The 16412-nt window shown below is 46.6% G+C and overlaps 1 protein-coding gene across 7 annotated transcripts in view; it reads right to left on the reverse strand.

Moving 5' to 3' along the window:
- ptpn20 (protein tyrosine phosphatase non-receptor type 20) overlaps positions 1-16412 on the reverse strand; it is a 505217-nt gene that overhangs the window by 221415 nt on the left and 267390 nt on the right. For all 7 annotated transcript variants that reach the window (XM_085970355.1, XM_085970356.1, XM_085970357.1 and 4 more), the window contains 5 exons: positions 14994-15132; positions 9213-9365; positions 8249-8434; positions 3741-3903; positions 1878-2088 (listed from right to left, as the gene is read on the reverse strand). In XM_085970355.1, the coding sequence (XP_085826481.1) occupies positions 1878-2088; positions 3741-3903; positions 8249-8434; positions 9213-9365; positions 14994-15132 (852 nt within the window). The remainder of the gene's footprint in view (positions 1-1877; positions 2089-3740; positions 3904-8248; positions 8435-9212; positions 9366-14993; positions 15133-16412) is intronic.

Below are 16412 nucleotides of genomic sequence, written 5' to 3' on the forward strand. Positions count from 1 at the left end.
TCGGTGCGTCCCAATTGCATCAGACTGCAGCTTCTCCTTAGACATTTCCTCATGGCCAATCTCATTCCAAATATTTATTAGTTCATTAATCTTTGTTCACGCCATGATGTGCTGTGCGTTCATTTCAAAGTACCTACTAAAGATTTGTCCCTCTAAAGGAAATTAATTGCACCAGAATATAACACAACATTGTGTATTTGATGTTTCATGCATTAAATGGAGATTGAGAAACTGATTGCTCCCAGCACCAGTATCAAACACTGCGATTGAAGACAAGATCCTGTACTTCATTTTTGTCGTGGAAAAGTGAAAGAGCTGGGATCATTAATCTTCCTCAAGCGCATATATGACAAAACATGTGTCAGAAGATAATCCAACAACTTCCTGATAAACGAGTTGGTGATAACATGTTATCTACAATACTTTACTCTTCATTCAAATTGGTTTGCCTTTGTGATTATTTCACATTATAGCGCATGAGAGGTGACTTGAATTCAGATATAGAAGATGCATACATTATTTAAATACAGTCTCCATTCACAGACACAGAGGAGTTTGCCTCAAGTGTGACATTATTTTACCACAGCTCTTCTTCTTCTTAGGCAGTCCCTCGGAACCGAAGATGGCTTTAAAGGGTGGAAGATGCCTGTGCGGGAATTCTTTTAACGTGGGGTGGCCGTTACATACATAAGAACATAAGAAATAGGAGCAGGAGTAGGCCAATCGGCCCCTCGAGCCTGCTCCGCCATTCAATAAGATCATGGCTGATCTGATCCTAACCGCCAATCTACTATCACAGAACCATCTCCTGAATCTAACAGAATTAGACACACGAAATAGGAGCAGGATCAGGCTACACGGCCCCTGGGCTCACTCCGCTACCCACAGGGCCATGACCGATCCGAACCTAGACTCATGTCCAAATTCCTGCCCGCTCCCCGTAACCTTTAATTCCCTTTACTTCTAGGAAACTGTCTATTTCTGTTTTAAATTTATGTAATGATGTAGCTTCTACAGCTTTTTGGGGCAGCATATTCCATGGACCTACCACCCTCTGAGTGAAGTAGTTCCTCCTCATCTCAGTTTTGAAAGAGCAGCCCCTTATTCTAAGACTATGCCCCCTAGTTCTAGTTTCACCCATCATCGGGAACATCCTCCCCGCATCCACCCGATCCAACCCCTTCACAATCTTATTGTTGCACACCAGCTATCACAGGGGCTTGACAGAGCAAGGTCTTGGTCCAATGGCAAGGGGATCCAAGACGATTGGAGACCAGGCTCTGTTACATCAGCCTAGCACCAGCTATATGGTGAACAGCTGAGGAGCAGGAGCTAGACAGCCCATTTCTGCACAGGCTGTCCGTGAAACATAGAAACATTGAAACATAGAAGATAGGAGCAGGAGTAGGCCATTCAGCCCCTCGAGCCTGCTCCGCCATTCAATGAGATCATGGCTGATCATCCAAACCCTGTTCCTGCCTTCTCCCCATATCCCTTGATCCCTTTAGCCTTAAGAAATATATCTAACTCCTTCTTGAATATATTTAGTGAAGAAATAATTTGAGTGCGATGCCAGTAACTGCAACCCCAATTCCCCATTCACCAACAGTCCCACACCTTCCTTTCCCTGTCACTGACCATCACAGTGTCCATTTGGCCACAATGCAAAAATAAAAGCCACCACAAAATAAAAATTCCAAACCAAACTTATAAATGAAATCATGCCATATTGCCTACAAAAGCTATGCAATGTGACACTTGCATTGTGGCACCATGGGTGGTCTGAATCACAGCCACACAGCTGAGTATGGTTGCCAAGGAATCTAAGCACTTGCCTGAAATGCAATCCCCGGTGTGACTGCAGAAGGTAAACCTACCTCCACCTGTTAGTGCCGCCTCCACCCCCTGAGGTAGCCACGTCGGTAGTGAGATTGTCGCAGGACTTGCTCAGTGCACTAATAGACACGGTGTCCATGTTAGGACGGCTCAGCACGGTCTCGGAACGGGAAACATTGCGCATCTCCTTGAAACGCTGGCGCTGAGCGTATCTTGCCTCGTTTGGAACTGTAGATGTAAAAACGTGTTCCTCTGTGGGAAAACAAGGCGGCATAAAATACAACAATGGCATAAAATGCTGAATTGGCTTTGAGCGAAGAATAACTAAATTTCAAAATAATTAAACTCATTTTGAAGACCGGCCAATGGCTTGCGCAACAAGTACTCATCTAAGTGACTGATGATAATTATGCAATGCAATTTTGAACTAAAATCTCAGTCAATCAGTACATTCTTAGTTTTAAACAAAAACTGCACATGCTGGAAGTCTAAGGCAAAACCGGAAAATGCACAGGATCTAGCAAGAAACAAGAGAGGTGATAATCGTTCCGATGAAGGGTTTACACTCAATAGGGTGAGATTTCCAAGCTGGGTAGAAGGTCGGCAGGAGCCCCTCCCCCCCCACCCCGAAAACGGTGGCACGGGACTTACTACCCCATTCCCGCCAATGGTGTAGCCAACACAACCTTCCCAAGGGCCGACCACTGGAACGCCCACCTGTGTCAGTCGGTAGGCCCTTTTTATATCTAAGTCGGGGTCCTAGGACCTGAATAGGACCTAATGGCTTCAACTGGACTCAACTGGGCGGAGCGTGCGCTGTTCACACTCTGCTCAGCCTCATAACAGGATAAAAGTCGCAGAGCAACTAAGGAGATCCAAATAAGTAACAAAGGGCTGGATTTTGCCAATGGGGAGCTTTTGGAGGCTTGTCGGGTTTCAGTCCCGCCTCCATCAACTTCTGGCCAACCCACGCTATTTTCACTTGATTGACCTTGCTAAGCCTGCCTAGCGGGCTTAGCAGGCCAATTAAGGGGAAGCCGGTCACAGAGAACGTCAGCCTATGACTTTTGACAGATGAATTGTCATCGTTTGACAGCTCTGTGAAGCTGTCAAACACTGACATTCTCTGTTGTTTGATGAGTCCTTGTATTCAAGACCTCATCAAATCTCTTTCTTTAACAAAACTGAGTTGGATGCAGCAGCCATCTGTCATCTCTGCTGGTGAGATGCGAGACTCTCCGCATCCCCAACTGTTGAAGCCTGCAGGAAGAAACAAAGGTAAGTAAACTTTTTCTAACACTTTCCACTCACCTCACATTCTTACCTTTCCACACTTGCACCCATCACTTACCTCCACAGTGCACTTTTGCACCCCTCCGACCCCCGCAGACCCACTGCTCGCCTCGCTGACCCTGGCAGGGTTCGGAGCCTTCGGGAAGCCCGCACTTGTGTGGGCAAAATGGGGATAATCTTATCTGCCTGTTAACTATCTGTTAACAGGCAAATAAGTGGCTGTAATCCCCTTCCCGCCTCCAGGAGACGGGACCCACCGCGGGTCGGCTACCCGCCTCCTGGGAAGATGGCGCGGAGGTGGGTTGGGGGCGGGATGGGTACCCACCCCCAGATTCTGCCATTTTCCCGGCAGTCCCACCTCCAAACCCACCTCCCCAGGGCTGGCAAGATCACCCCCAGAGAGTGCTCAGCTACACCAATCAGAAGCAGCAGAAAACCAATTACTTAAAAGGGTTGAGATAAAAACTGCTGTTAAGAATCTGCTTTCTCCCCCCCAGTAAAAGCAAAGGATCGTTTCTGACTGGCGTTCTCAGGGTAAAAAGAAAGCTGCTGCTGTTAGAGTCGCGTCTCCTCCTTTACAGCAGACCCGTATTGTGGCCCTTTGTACTTACCGTTTGCAAAAGCAGCTTGGCTGAGCTGGCGGGAGTTCATCTGCATCTGGAACTTGTGCTGAGCCGAGCACAGCTCAATCAGGTACTTGCAGGTCTTGCTGTTGTTTGTGAGAAAGACGTGCTTCTTACCGTCTGAGCTGCTTTGCACAGTGAACTTCTTTCTCTAAAGAGAAGCACTAATCAGATCACATTATATCATTTAACACCAAGTCAATCAGCAGCAGGTCAACAGCTTCATTACGAGCTCTGACTTTTGGCGAGCATATACCCTTGTATACTAGTACCTGTATTACCTTTGTCCCGTCACCTAATAGTCCATTTTGAACCACATGGATGCTGGAGCTAAGAGGACGGGAAGTGCGATCAATGCCATGGCCACTTTGTTTTGGCTGCCATACAGTACATCACAGCAGCGCACTGCAGGTTCCTCATTCAATTTAGCACACTCCCCGCGCACACACACACAAACTGCCCCTGGCTGGGCATGTCACCACTACAGATGCCCCGGTGAAGTAGACTGATTTCTCTGTGTTTTCTTATAATTAGCAGAAAAGTAATAGATAAAAAGTTGTTTAACACTAGATGAATATCACTGCAGTACAGATCTACATGAAGGGTTTAGGACATGCCACTGGGACTGGTGCACAGAAAATTAATAGATTGACACTTGCAATAATCGTAGAAGAGAATCATAGAATAGCACAGCACAGAAGGAGGCCATTCGACCCGTCGAGGCTGTACCGGCTCTTTCGAGAGCAATCCAGTTAGCCCCACTCCCCCGCTATTTTCTCCCTCAAGTATTTATCCATTTCCCTTTTGAAGGCTACTATTCAATCTGCATCCACCACCCAATCAGGCAGTGCATTCCAAATCCTAACCACTCGTTGCTCTGATGACGTGGAATCTGTATGGGTAGAGCTGAGAAATACCATGGGGCAGAAAATGTTAGTGGGAGTTGTATGAGGTTGGGGATGGCATTAAACGGGAAATTAGAGATGCATGCAATAAGGGCACAGCAGTTATCATGGGTGATTTTAATCTACATATAGATTGGGCTAACCAAATTAGTAACAATACTGTGGAGGAGGAATTTCTAGAGTGTATACGGGATGGTTTCCTGGACCAATATGTCGAGGAACCAACTCGAGATCAGGCCATCTTAGACTGGGTATTATGTAATGAGAAAGGACTGATTAGCAATCCTGTTGTGCAAGACCCCTTGGGGAGGAGCAATCATAATATGACGAATTTTTCATTAAGATGTAGAGTGAAGTAGTTGACTCAGAGACTAGGGTCCTGAATTTAAATAAAGGAAACTATGATGGTATGAGGTGCGAATTGGCTAGGATGGATTGGGGAACGTTACATAAATGGTTGATGGTGGATCGGCAATGGCAAACATTTAAAGATCGCATGGATGAACGACAGAATTTGTTCATCCCTGTCTGGCATAAAAATAAAACAAAAAAGGTGGCGCAACCGTGGCTAACAAGGGAAATTAGTGTTAGCATAAGATCCAAGGAGAGGACATATAAATTGGCCAGAAAAAGCAGAAAACCTGAAGGTTGGGAGCAGTTTAGGATTCAGCAAAGGAGGACAAAAGGATTCATTAAGAGGGGGGAAATAGAGTATGAGAGTAAGCTTGCAGGGAACATAAAAACTGACTGTTAAAGCTTCACATCCTAGGGTACTTAAGGAAGTGGCCCTAGAAGGAGTTGGATATATTTCTTAAGGCTTAAGGCTAAAGGGATCAAGGGGTATGGGGAGAAAGCAGGGACCGGGTACTGCAATTGGACGATCAGCCATGATCACATTGAATGGCGGAGCAGGCTCGAGGAGCCGAATGGCCTACTCCTGCTCCTATCTTCAATGTTTCTATGTTTCTATAAATAGTAGATGCATTGCTGGTCATCTTCCAAAATTCAATAGACTCTGGCACAGTTCCCATGGATTGGAGGGTAGCTAATGTAACCCCACTATTTAAAAAAGGTGGTAGAGAGAAAACAGGGAATTATAGACCGATAAGCCTGACAACGGTAGTGGGGAAAATGCTAGAATCTATTATAAAAGATGTAATAGCAGAGCACTTGGAAAACAGTGACAGGATCGGACAAAGTCAACATGGATTTACAAAAGGTAAATCGTGCTTGACTAATCTACTGGAATTTTTTGAGGATGTAACTGGTAGAATAGATAAGGGAGAACCAGTGGATGTGGTGTATTTGGACTTTCAGAAGGCTTTCGATAAGGTCCCGCATAAGAGATTAGCGTGCAAAGTTAAAGCACATGGGATTGGGGGTAAGGTACTGACTTAGATAGAGAACTGGTTGGCAGACAGGAAGCAAAGAGTTGGAATAAACGGGTCTTTTTCCAAGTGGCAGGCAGTGACTAGTGGGGTACCGCAGGGATCGGTGCTAGGACCCCAGCTATTCACAATATATATTAATGATCCAGACGAGGGGACTAAATGTAATATCTCCAAGTTTGCAGACGACACAAAGCTGGGTGGGCATGTGTGCTGTGAGGAGGATGCAGAGAAACTCCAGTATGATTTGGACAGGTTGGGTGATTGGGCAGATGCATGGCAGATGCAGTATAAAGTGGATAAATGCGAGGTTATCCACTTTGGTGGCAAAAACAGGAAGGCAGATTATTATCTGAATGGCAATAGATTGGGAGAAGGGGAAGTGATACGAGACCTGGGTGTCCTTGTGCACCAGTCGCTGAAGGTAAGCATGCAGGTGCAGCAGTCGGTTAAGAAGGGAAATGGTATGTTGACCTTCATAGCGAGAGGATTTGAGTACAAGAGCAAGGATGTCTTGCTGCAGCTGTACAGGGCCTTGGTGAGACCACACCTTGAGTATTGTGTGCAGTTTTGGTCGCCTTATCTGAGGAAGGATGTTCTTGCCATGGAGGGAGTGCAGCGAAGATTCACCAGACTGATACCTGGGATGGCAGGAATGACGTATGAGGAGAGATTGGGTCGATTGGGCTTATACTCGCTGTAATTTAGAAGAATGAGAGGGGATCGCAGTGAAACGTATAAAATTCTAACAGGACTGAACAGACTAGATGCAGGAAGGATGTTCCCGATGGTGGGGGAGTCCAGAACCAGGGGTCACAGTCTAAGGATAAGGGGTAAGCCATTTAGGACAGAGATGAGGAGGAATTTCTTCACCCAGAGAGTGGTGAACCTGTGGAATTCTCTACCACAGAAGGCAGTTGAGGTCAATTCATTAAATGTATTCAAGAAGGAGTTAAGGCTAAAGGGATCAAGGAATATGGGGAGAAGGCAGGGACAGGGTACTGAATTTGGATGATCAGCCATGATCTCATTGAATGGCGGAGCAGGCTCGAGGGGCCGAATGGCCTACTCCTGCTCCTATCTTCTATGTTTGTATGTTTCTATGCTGCATAAAAAATTTTTCCCTCATGTCACCTCTGGTTCTTTTGCCAATCACCTTAAATCTGTGCTCTCTCGTTACTGACCCTGCAGCTATTGGAAACACTTTCTCTTTATTTACTCAATTTATGCTCTCACTGGGGCAAGAATACGTCACTTAAAATAAGAAATGAACATTTAAATATTTTTTAAAAAATCAACTTTAATAGAATGAAGAGAAATGAGTGATAGTACACACAGAACAAGCTCACATAGCAATACAAGGGTGGGGGATGTTGGACTTAATTAAAATACCCACTTAAATTAAGCTTCACCAGATAGAACAAAGTTAGCGAACATAAGCTGAAGTGCTATGTGTCCCTGGACTCCGGGAGGTTTAAAAAAATCAGCCAGGGTTCCTGTTCGTGGTCACTAGCCCGTGATCCATACTGGAAAACGCTTGTGTGTGGACAGTGGTTGATGGGGTATCAAGCTTAGCCTTTGACGGTCAAACAGCCTGTTGTCACTCGCTGTCCAGGTTCACACATAACAACCTAAGAATTAGGAGCAGGAGTCGGCCATACGACCCCTTCGAGCCTTCTCCGCCATTCAATAAGATCATGGCTGATCTTGGACCTCATCTCCACTTTCCCGCCCAATCTCCATATCCCTTGATTCCCCTAGAGTCCAAAAATCTATCGATCTCAGCCTTGAATATACTCAACGACTCAGCATCCACAGCCCTCTGGGGCAGAGAATTCCAAAGATTCACCACCCTCTGAGTGAAGAAATTCCTCCTCATCTCAACCTTAAATGGCCGCCCCCTTATCCTGAGTCTATGTCCTCTAGTTCTAGACTCTCCAGCCAGGGGAAACAACCTCTCAGCATCTACCCTGTCAATCCCCCTCAGAATCTTATGTGTTTCAATGAGATCATCTCGCATTCTTCTAAACTCCAGAGAGTATAGGCTCATTCTACACAATCTCTCCTCATAGGACAACCATTTGGCCAGCTGTGGAACCCAACCCCAGTGTGACCCAGCGCCCGCAGGAGAGGAAAAGAAAAAACTGGGGCAATATCTAATTTTAGTTATTGTAACGGGTGATGAACACGAGACCCTACTTACATTAAATGTGATCCTTTCGGTTTCACGCCACTGGAACCGTAAGCTGGCAATTCTGGTGTTGTTCTTCACCTCATAAACGATGATCCCTTTGGCACATATTCCGAGCACGATGTCTCCCCCCGTAGCTTTCTTGTCCCGTGCCACCCGGTGGAACAGTACGCCGTACTCTGGAAGCTGCTGCGTTACCTGCCACATGTTGTTAAAGCACGAATAAATGTCATTTCACGCTAAAGGAAGGGAAAGAATTTGCATTTATACAGCGCCGTTCATGTCCTCAGGACGTCTCGAAGTGCCTCACAGTCAGCGCATTATTTTTCAAATGCAGTCACGGTATTGTAGGCAAATGCGGCAGCTAATTTGCGCACAGCACGAGCCCACAAACAGCACTGACATGACTGATCTCTTAGTCTAATTTTTGGTGGTGGTGGTTGAGGGATGAATGCTGACCTGTTCTCTTAAAAATGAGCCACGGCTGAAACATGTGTTGGAAGTCCAAACAGCTAACATCAACAAGGCTCGACCTTACTCAAAGTGATAGTAGCAGTGATGTAAACAGACTACTGAGCACTTGGTTTGAGTATAAAACAAGGCTTTAATCAACTGTTTCACAACCATGAGGTTCTAGTTACATCACTAGTTCCTGGTTACAGAAACGTCCTGAGCAAGCTGGGCCCACGCCCGAGTATTTATACTCCTTGGACGGCGCCACCAGCTGGCCGCCCAGTGTCATTTCATGAGTCATTTCTCCATGAATGATAAGATTCACGACAAGCAGAAAAATACCTAACACGTTGCTCAGTCCAGCAGCACCACCTGAGTATTTTACTTGGGCTAACTCCTCCGTTATATAAGCAGAGAGAAGAATGGTATAAGAAGACATTAAACATTCATCCAGTATTGCTGGCCAAAAACATTTCCCCCCAAAGAGTCTGAAGAAAAGGGAAAGGTGCTATGTGCACTGTACCTTCAGATACTCCATCTCCGCCTCTTCTTCAGACAAGTCAAAGTAAGTGGAGTGAAGTCGCGGCAGCTCCTCCTTTATACAAGTCAAAGCCATCTTTTCCATCACACTGGGAGGAATGTAGTGCTCCACCCGGTAGTAGTTCTTGCCGTGCACCTTTCAAACACAACACGATTACTGTTATCAGCCCCCTGCAGCATGTGCTTCAGGCAAAGGACAACCCCTTAAACACCGTGGGCTATCATTTCCGCAAAGTGCCCCAACCTCCGGCTGTAATGGCGTATTGCTCTGGGACTCCCGCCAAAGTTACGACGGGAGATCGCGAGAACCTCTCGTGGGAATTACTAGTCCACATCTTTCAGATCCTTTGGCCGCGATTTCACCTACCTCGGCGGGTTCACTGCGGCTAGGGTCGCTGGCGGCACTCGACTTCGCTGCTGGCTCCAGCCCGCTCCATGAGATGATTTTCCCCTGATTGCGCTTGTTAAGCCCGCCCAGCACGTTTCTCGGCCAATTGAAGGAAGCAGGTCTGATGGTGCTTTACAATGACGCGTCATCAGCCTTTTTCCTTAAAGGGACCATGCGCAAATTTACTTTGACAGTTGTGCTGTCAGTGTTCTACAGCATTGAGGTGCTGCAAACACTGACAAGCACTGCACAAAGGTGCACGGCTGCACCCAGGCTCTTCCATGCCTCGCTCCATATGTTTATGGAGGGAGTCACAGCACGCAGGGAGGTCCTCTTCCCTTCCAATGGGTGGAAGAGACCTCCCCAGGAGAGCAACACAGCCTGGTTGCACATTACACAGGAGGACACAAGCAGAGATGTCTTCAGGAGGACCAGGCTGCAGTGGTGCAAACCTTTCAATGATCTCAGTAGATCACAAAACGTTACTGCCAAGCCACACTCAACCTCATCCTGCTGTGTCACTCATCACATCCCCATCACTCTGCCTTCCCTACCCTACTCCTGCACATCCTTACTCACACCAACTTACCTTGCACCTACACCCATCCCCCTCTCTCTATCTACATTATCACTTCTCCATCTCACTAGCCACCCCTCACACTCACCCTCATCCGAGTCCAATCATACCAACTAACAACACATTGGGTAGGCACTTGGGTGTTTTAGCCAATGTTCATGTGAAGTTTCTGTTAATGTGCTGTCAAACATTGAAATCTTTATTTTCAACACTTTGCTTTATTGGACAGATCTGTGCTCACCTTTGGAAGTGTCTTAGTGAGTTGCAGTGAATGGTGAGACATAACGGTACCCCCCACAATAGTGATGAGTGTGAAAGGAATGGCTTGGGCATTGTAGGGATGCTTTATGGTGTTGGTATAGGGTGCTGCCAACCTGGCGCATCATGTGGCAGCCAGAGTGTGCAGCATCAAGTGAAGTAAATCTGGCCATGGTGAAGCCATCGCTGGCCTCCCGGGCAGCAATATGGTCAGGTGCTGATGCCCTGGTGTTGTTGGTGCTGCTGGTGTTGGCGCTGATCGTGGTCATATTCTGAGGACCAAGGTGAGATAGTTTCAAGGTTACTGATGCTGATGTAATAGATGGCAGGTGAAGTTGAGATGACAGAAGCGATCTGTCAGTGGTGAGTGAGGTTGTTCCAATGAGGTGACACTGGATACAGAGTTGACTCCAAACACTTGCAACCTGCATAAAGCTCAATCTGTCTTCCAAATGCAGTAAGCAACAGCTTCTGAGCTTGGAAAGTGAACAGCTGCAAGATGGGAGCTTTTATAGCACATTTGCAGCTGTCAAGTAAAGAGATCATTTCATGCTGACACAACTCCTGACCTGCTTACCAGATCCCCGAGTAGCGTGGAACCCATGGGCGACCTCGCAAAATGTTACGGTGAGATCAAAATTCTCTTTAACAGGCTGTTAATAAGCTCTTAATCACCTAAATTGCCTCCCCCGCTGCTTGGTGTCGGGTCTGTTCAGCGCTGACAGACCCAACATCTGGGAAACTAGTGTGGAGGTGGTTTGACAATGGGTACCCTACCTGCTGTCAAAAAAAATTTTTCCCACCCAACCCGCCACCAAATGTGCCCGCTGACCCCCTGAAAACTTCCCCCCTTTGACTCCAGTCCTCAATGACTCATTCTAAAAGTCAGAATATTGATTCAACCTTGTGACCAAACAAATCCTTTGCCCACCTTTCTTTAAAGGATATTTCTCTGCCGTCTTGCTGAGAAATCCTGAGACTCAGGTCCCTCTTTAGATTGTTCCAGTCCTAATCTGTCGACAACGGTTGAAAGCGGTCTGTGACACACCCCATGATCGCAGAACGGGCTGCCGCTTATTGTCTCGACTCAAGCACGTAAAATGGATCCCTTTAGCAAAGTGTGAGAGGAACTGTGCCCCAATTTAATCACGGACTTTGGGGGCAGGGGATGTTTTCGGCACACCATTTATTTTCATTAGGCCCAATAAGAAATTCTGTGAGGCCAATTTAAGTGATGTGAAATATGTCGGAACGAATCTATGCTGAGTAAAATCCAACTTGGAAACCTGAAGGACATCCCACTAAGCAGCATTAAGAAAACATATGGCAGCCGGGAGCATTGATTAATCCAAACCATTCTGGGAAAAGACGGTAATGTTATATGGTAATTGCTTTGGGTGTAATTCCCTAATGGCTTCTATGAGCTGAAGAATAATGGCACTGAGCTAGGTCAGGTATAAGTAGACAGCAAATAGGATAATCAAGTTTTACATAGATTTTTCTTCCCACAATGGTATTAGACTTGAAAATACAATAGCGCTTTATTGCTAATGGCACGGAGTGGAATGGTGCCACGGGGAGAACAGTTTGCCATTGTAATTTCTCGCTCCTGCAGGTTAATAATCTTCTGTGAGTGACACAAGAAGGGCAAGAAAGTAAGAGGTTGTCACTCTTGGATATACAAAAAAAATTAAAGTGCACTCACCAGGATCACTTTTAGTGACCCTCGCGTATATGCGTGTGAGGTAACTTATATGTGAAATAAAACAAGCACGGGCAACAAGAGCAGGCCAGAGGCTGGGTATTCTGCGGCGAGTGTCTCACCTCCTGACTCCCCAAAGCCTTTCCACCATCTACAAGGCACAAGTAAGGAGTGTGATGGAATACTCTCCACTTGCCTGGATCAGTGCAGCTCCAACAACACTCAAGAAGCTTGACACCATCCAGGACAAAGCAGCCTGCTTGATTGGCACCCTATCCACCACCTTAAACATTCACTCCCTCCACCACCGGCGTACCGTGGCTGCAGTGTGTACCATCTGCAAGCAACTTGCCAAGGCTTCTTCGGCAGCACCTCCCAAACCCACGACCTCTTCCACCTAGGAGGACAAGGGCAGCAAGCGCATGGGAACACCACCACCTCCAAGTTCCCCTCCAAGTCACACACCATCCTGACTTAGAAGTATATCGCCGATCCTTCATAGTTGCTGGGTCAAAATCCTGGAACTCCCTACCTAACAGCACTGTGGGAGTACCTTCACCACACGGACTGCAGTGGTTCAAGAAGGTGGCTCACCCCCACCTTCTCAGGGCAACTAGGGATGGGCAATAAATGCTGGCATTGCCAGCGACGCCCACATCCCGTGAACGAATAATTCCTAAAGCAGACAAGTCATTTGTCTTCTGGTTACAAGAGTATGTGAGTCACTCAGTGGAATCAAGTGCTGAGATAGTGTTATGGTTCTGTCAGTTTTATAATCTGTAGGGTGGTGGGGACAAGGATAACAGTGTTGCACTACCGTTTACAATTAAATATTTTTTTAAATTAATTCTCAGGATTTGGGCACTAAGCGGCGGGTCAGGCAAGTGAGATACTTAAGAAGCTGCTTAAAGGCATTTAAGCAGCATTTTACCAGGTCTGAACGATTTTTCCATGTTTTTTACAAGTTTCCCAGCGCTCGGGGATCATGTGTTGGGCTGTCAATTACTCTGCATTGCTGTGAATAGTTGACAGCTGCAAAAGTGGTATAAAAGCTACCATTTCACAGCTGTTCAATTTCCAATCTTAGAAGCTGGAGCCTTCAGGATTTGGAATACACTTTTCAGCTTTATGGAGGTTTGAAGTGTTTGGAGCAAACTCTCTATCCAGTGTCACCTCCTTGGAGCAAGCTCTCTCACCATTGACAGATCGCTTCTGTCATCACAACTTCAGCTGTCATCTATTCCAGCAACATCAGTGCCCTTGAAAAAATCTCACCTTGGTCCTCAGAGTCCCACCACAATTAGCCCCAACACCAGCATCACCAGCCACACCAGCAGCACCAACAACAGCACCAACCTTCTCTGCAATCACCTGATGCTGTACAGGACACAGGGCACCAGCACCCGATCACACTGCTGCCCGGGAGGCCAGGGATGGCCTCACCATGGCCAGATTTACTTCACTTGATGCTGCACACCCTGGCTGCCACATGATGCGCCAGGTTGGCACCACCCTACACCAACACCATAAAGCATCCCTACAATGCCCAAGCCATTCCTTTCACACTCATCACCATTGTGGGGGAGTACCGTTATGTCTCACCATTCACTGCAACTCACTAAGCCACTTCCAAAGGTGCACACAAATCTGGCCAAGAACGCAAAGTGTTAAAAATAAAGATTTCAATATTTGACAGAACATTAACAGAAACTTTACATGAACATTGGCGATAACACCCAATTGCTGACCCTTGTGTGTTGTTAGTTGGTATGATTGGACTAGAATGAGGATGAGTGTGAGGGGTGGCTAGTGAGATGGGGAAGTGATAATGTAGATAGAGAGGGATGGGTGGAGGTGCAAGGTAAGTTGGTGTGAGTAAAGATGTGCAGGAGTAGGGTAGGGAAGGCAGAGTGATGGGGATGTGATGAGTGGCACAGCAGGATGAGGTTGGGTGTGGATTTGCAGTAACATTTTGTGATCTACTGAGATCATTGAAAGGTTTGCACCACTGCAGCCAGGTCCTCCTGACAACATCCCTGCTTGTGCCCTCCTGTGCAATGTGCAACCAGGCTGTCTTGGTCGCCTGGGGAGGTCTCTTCCACCCCTGCGTGCTGTGACTCCCTCCATAAGCATATGGAGCGAGTCATGGGAGAGCCTGGGTGCAGCCATGCACCTTTGTTCAGTGCTTGTCAGTGTTTGCAGCACCTCAATGCTGCAGAACACTGACAGCACAACTGTCAAAATGATTGTGGACATGGCCCCTTTAAGGAAACCGGCTGATGACGCGTCATCAAATGACATCATCAGACCCGCTTCCTATTAATTGGCTGGGAACCCCGCAGGGCGGGGCTTAAGAAGCTCCATCAACGGAAAATCTTATTTGGAGGCCGGGATCGAGACAGATGAGGGGTCCCCACACGTCACGTAACGTCGCCCCGCCACGGACCCACCGAGGTTGGAAAAATCCAGCACTCAATGTGGGCCCCGGGCCATCTGTGGCCTGCCTCCCCTTCGCGTATGGCTTATAGCAGATCTGCTCATTAATATGCCACTCGGCCTATATTAACGGCTTCACTTGCTGTAGGTTGTGGACTGTATACTTTCCTTTTATTAATCTGCAGCAAAAGCAGCCAGTGAAATGTTATTAGTGGGGCAGAGCAAAGAGCGACTAAAATGGGCCCTGTTAAAACATCAATATATAATAGAACTTTTGCGCTTGTCGTTTTCTTTCTCTATTCCAGGTGCTCGCAGTGGCAATGGTTGGATTCGGCAGCTCACAGCATTACTGAGCTCAGATTAAAGATGATTAATATTGTTACGTCGCCAGCCACGTACTCACCTCTGAAATGTAATCTCCAAACTCTGCCTGGAGAGCCAGTGAGCCCAGCAGCAGGGCTGTCTCATCGCTGCAGTACAACCGTTCTTCAAGGATGTCTTTCCTCAGTTGCAGGTAATACTGATGTCTGGTGAGGCTGTGCCTAAAAGGCAAATGGATATCAATAAAATCCTGGCATTATCTATACACTGCAGGCTCCTTATGGCAAATGAGTTTGTAAATGGATAATTTCTGTGCTCTGGACACCTATCTAGGTGTCAGATATAACAACAGAAAATGCTGGAAAAACGCAGCAGGCCAGGCAACATCCGTGGAGAGAAATTAGAGTGACGTTTCGGGTCTAACCCTTTTTCAAACTGGAAAGGAAATAAAATAGATCGAAGGCAGGACTGCGATAGAACAAAAGAAGTAAAAGAAGTAAAAGAGACATTAAGAGGTATTCAAAACCAGATGAGATGGTAATAGGACAGTGGAGACAAAAGATGACAAGATTAGGTGTGAAGTGTACTGGCAGGATAGGAGACAGCTGCCATGTGGGAGAGAGAAGAGAGGAAAAAAAAGGAAAGGTGGGGAAGGGAAGACCCAAAACAAAGGGGTGGGAAAAAAAATAAGTAAAAATGTAATAGGGGCCGAGGTTATGATCTGAAATTGTTGAACTCGATGTTGAGTCTGGAAGGCTGCAAAGTGCCTAATCAGAAGATGAGGTGCTGTTCCTCGAGTTTACGTTGAGCTTCCGTGGAACAATGCAAGAGGCCAAGGACGGTGAGGCCCAGTCTGTCCTCTCGGGTGGATGTAAAAGATCCCACGGCACTATTTCAAAGAATGACCAGGGGAGTTCTCCCTGGTGTCCTGGCCAATCCCTCAACCAACATCATTAAAACAGATGACAAAAGCAAAATACTGCGGATGCTGGAAATCTGAAATAAAAACAGAAAATGCTGGAAACACTCAGCAGGTCAGGCAGCACCTGTGGAGGGAGAAACAGAGTTAACGTTTCAGGTCGATGACCCTTCGTCAGAACTGGAAAAAGCTGGAGATGTAACAGGTTTTTAAGCAAGTGCAGGGGCAGGGAAAGGGGGGAGGGGAGGAAAGAACAAAAGGGAAGGTCTGTGCTAGGAGAGATTAAGAGGCATTAAGAGATGGTGCAAGGTAAAAGGAGATGGATGGGACAAGTTAAGAAACAAAAGATGGCTCTAGATGAAGTGTAAATGGCACAGAATGAAAGACAGCTGCCATGTGGGAGAGAGAGGAATAAATAAATAAATAAATAAAACATAAAAACAGATTATCTGGTCATTTACCTCATTGCTGTTTGTGGGATGTTGCTGTGAGCAAATTGGAGGCTGCGTTTCCTACATTACACCAGTGACCCCCACCTCAAAGAAAAAGTACTTCATTGGCCGTAAAGGACTTTGCAATATC

The sequence above is a fragment of the Somniosus microcephalus genome, chromosome 29 (genome assembly GCF_052327205.1).
Source record: "Somniosus microcephalus isolate GS21.2 chromosome 29, FLI_Smic_1.0, whole genome shotgun sequence".
Classification (NCBI taxonomy): domain Eukaryota; kingdom Metazoa; phylum Chordata; class Chondrichthyes; order Squaliformes; family Somniosidae; genus Somniosus; species Somniosus microcephalus.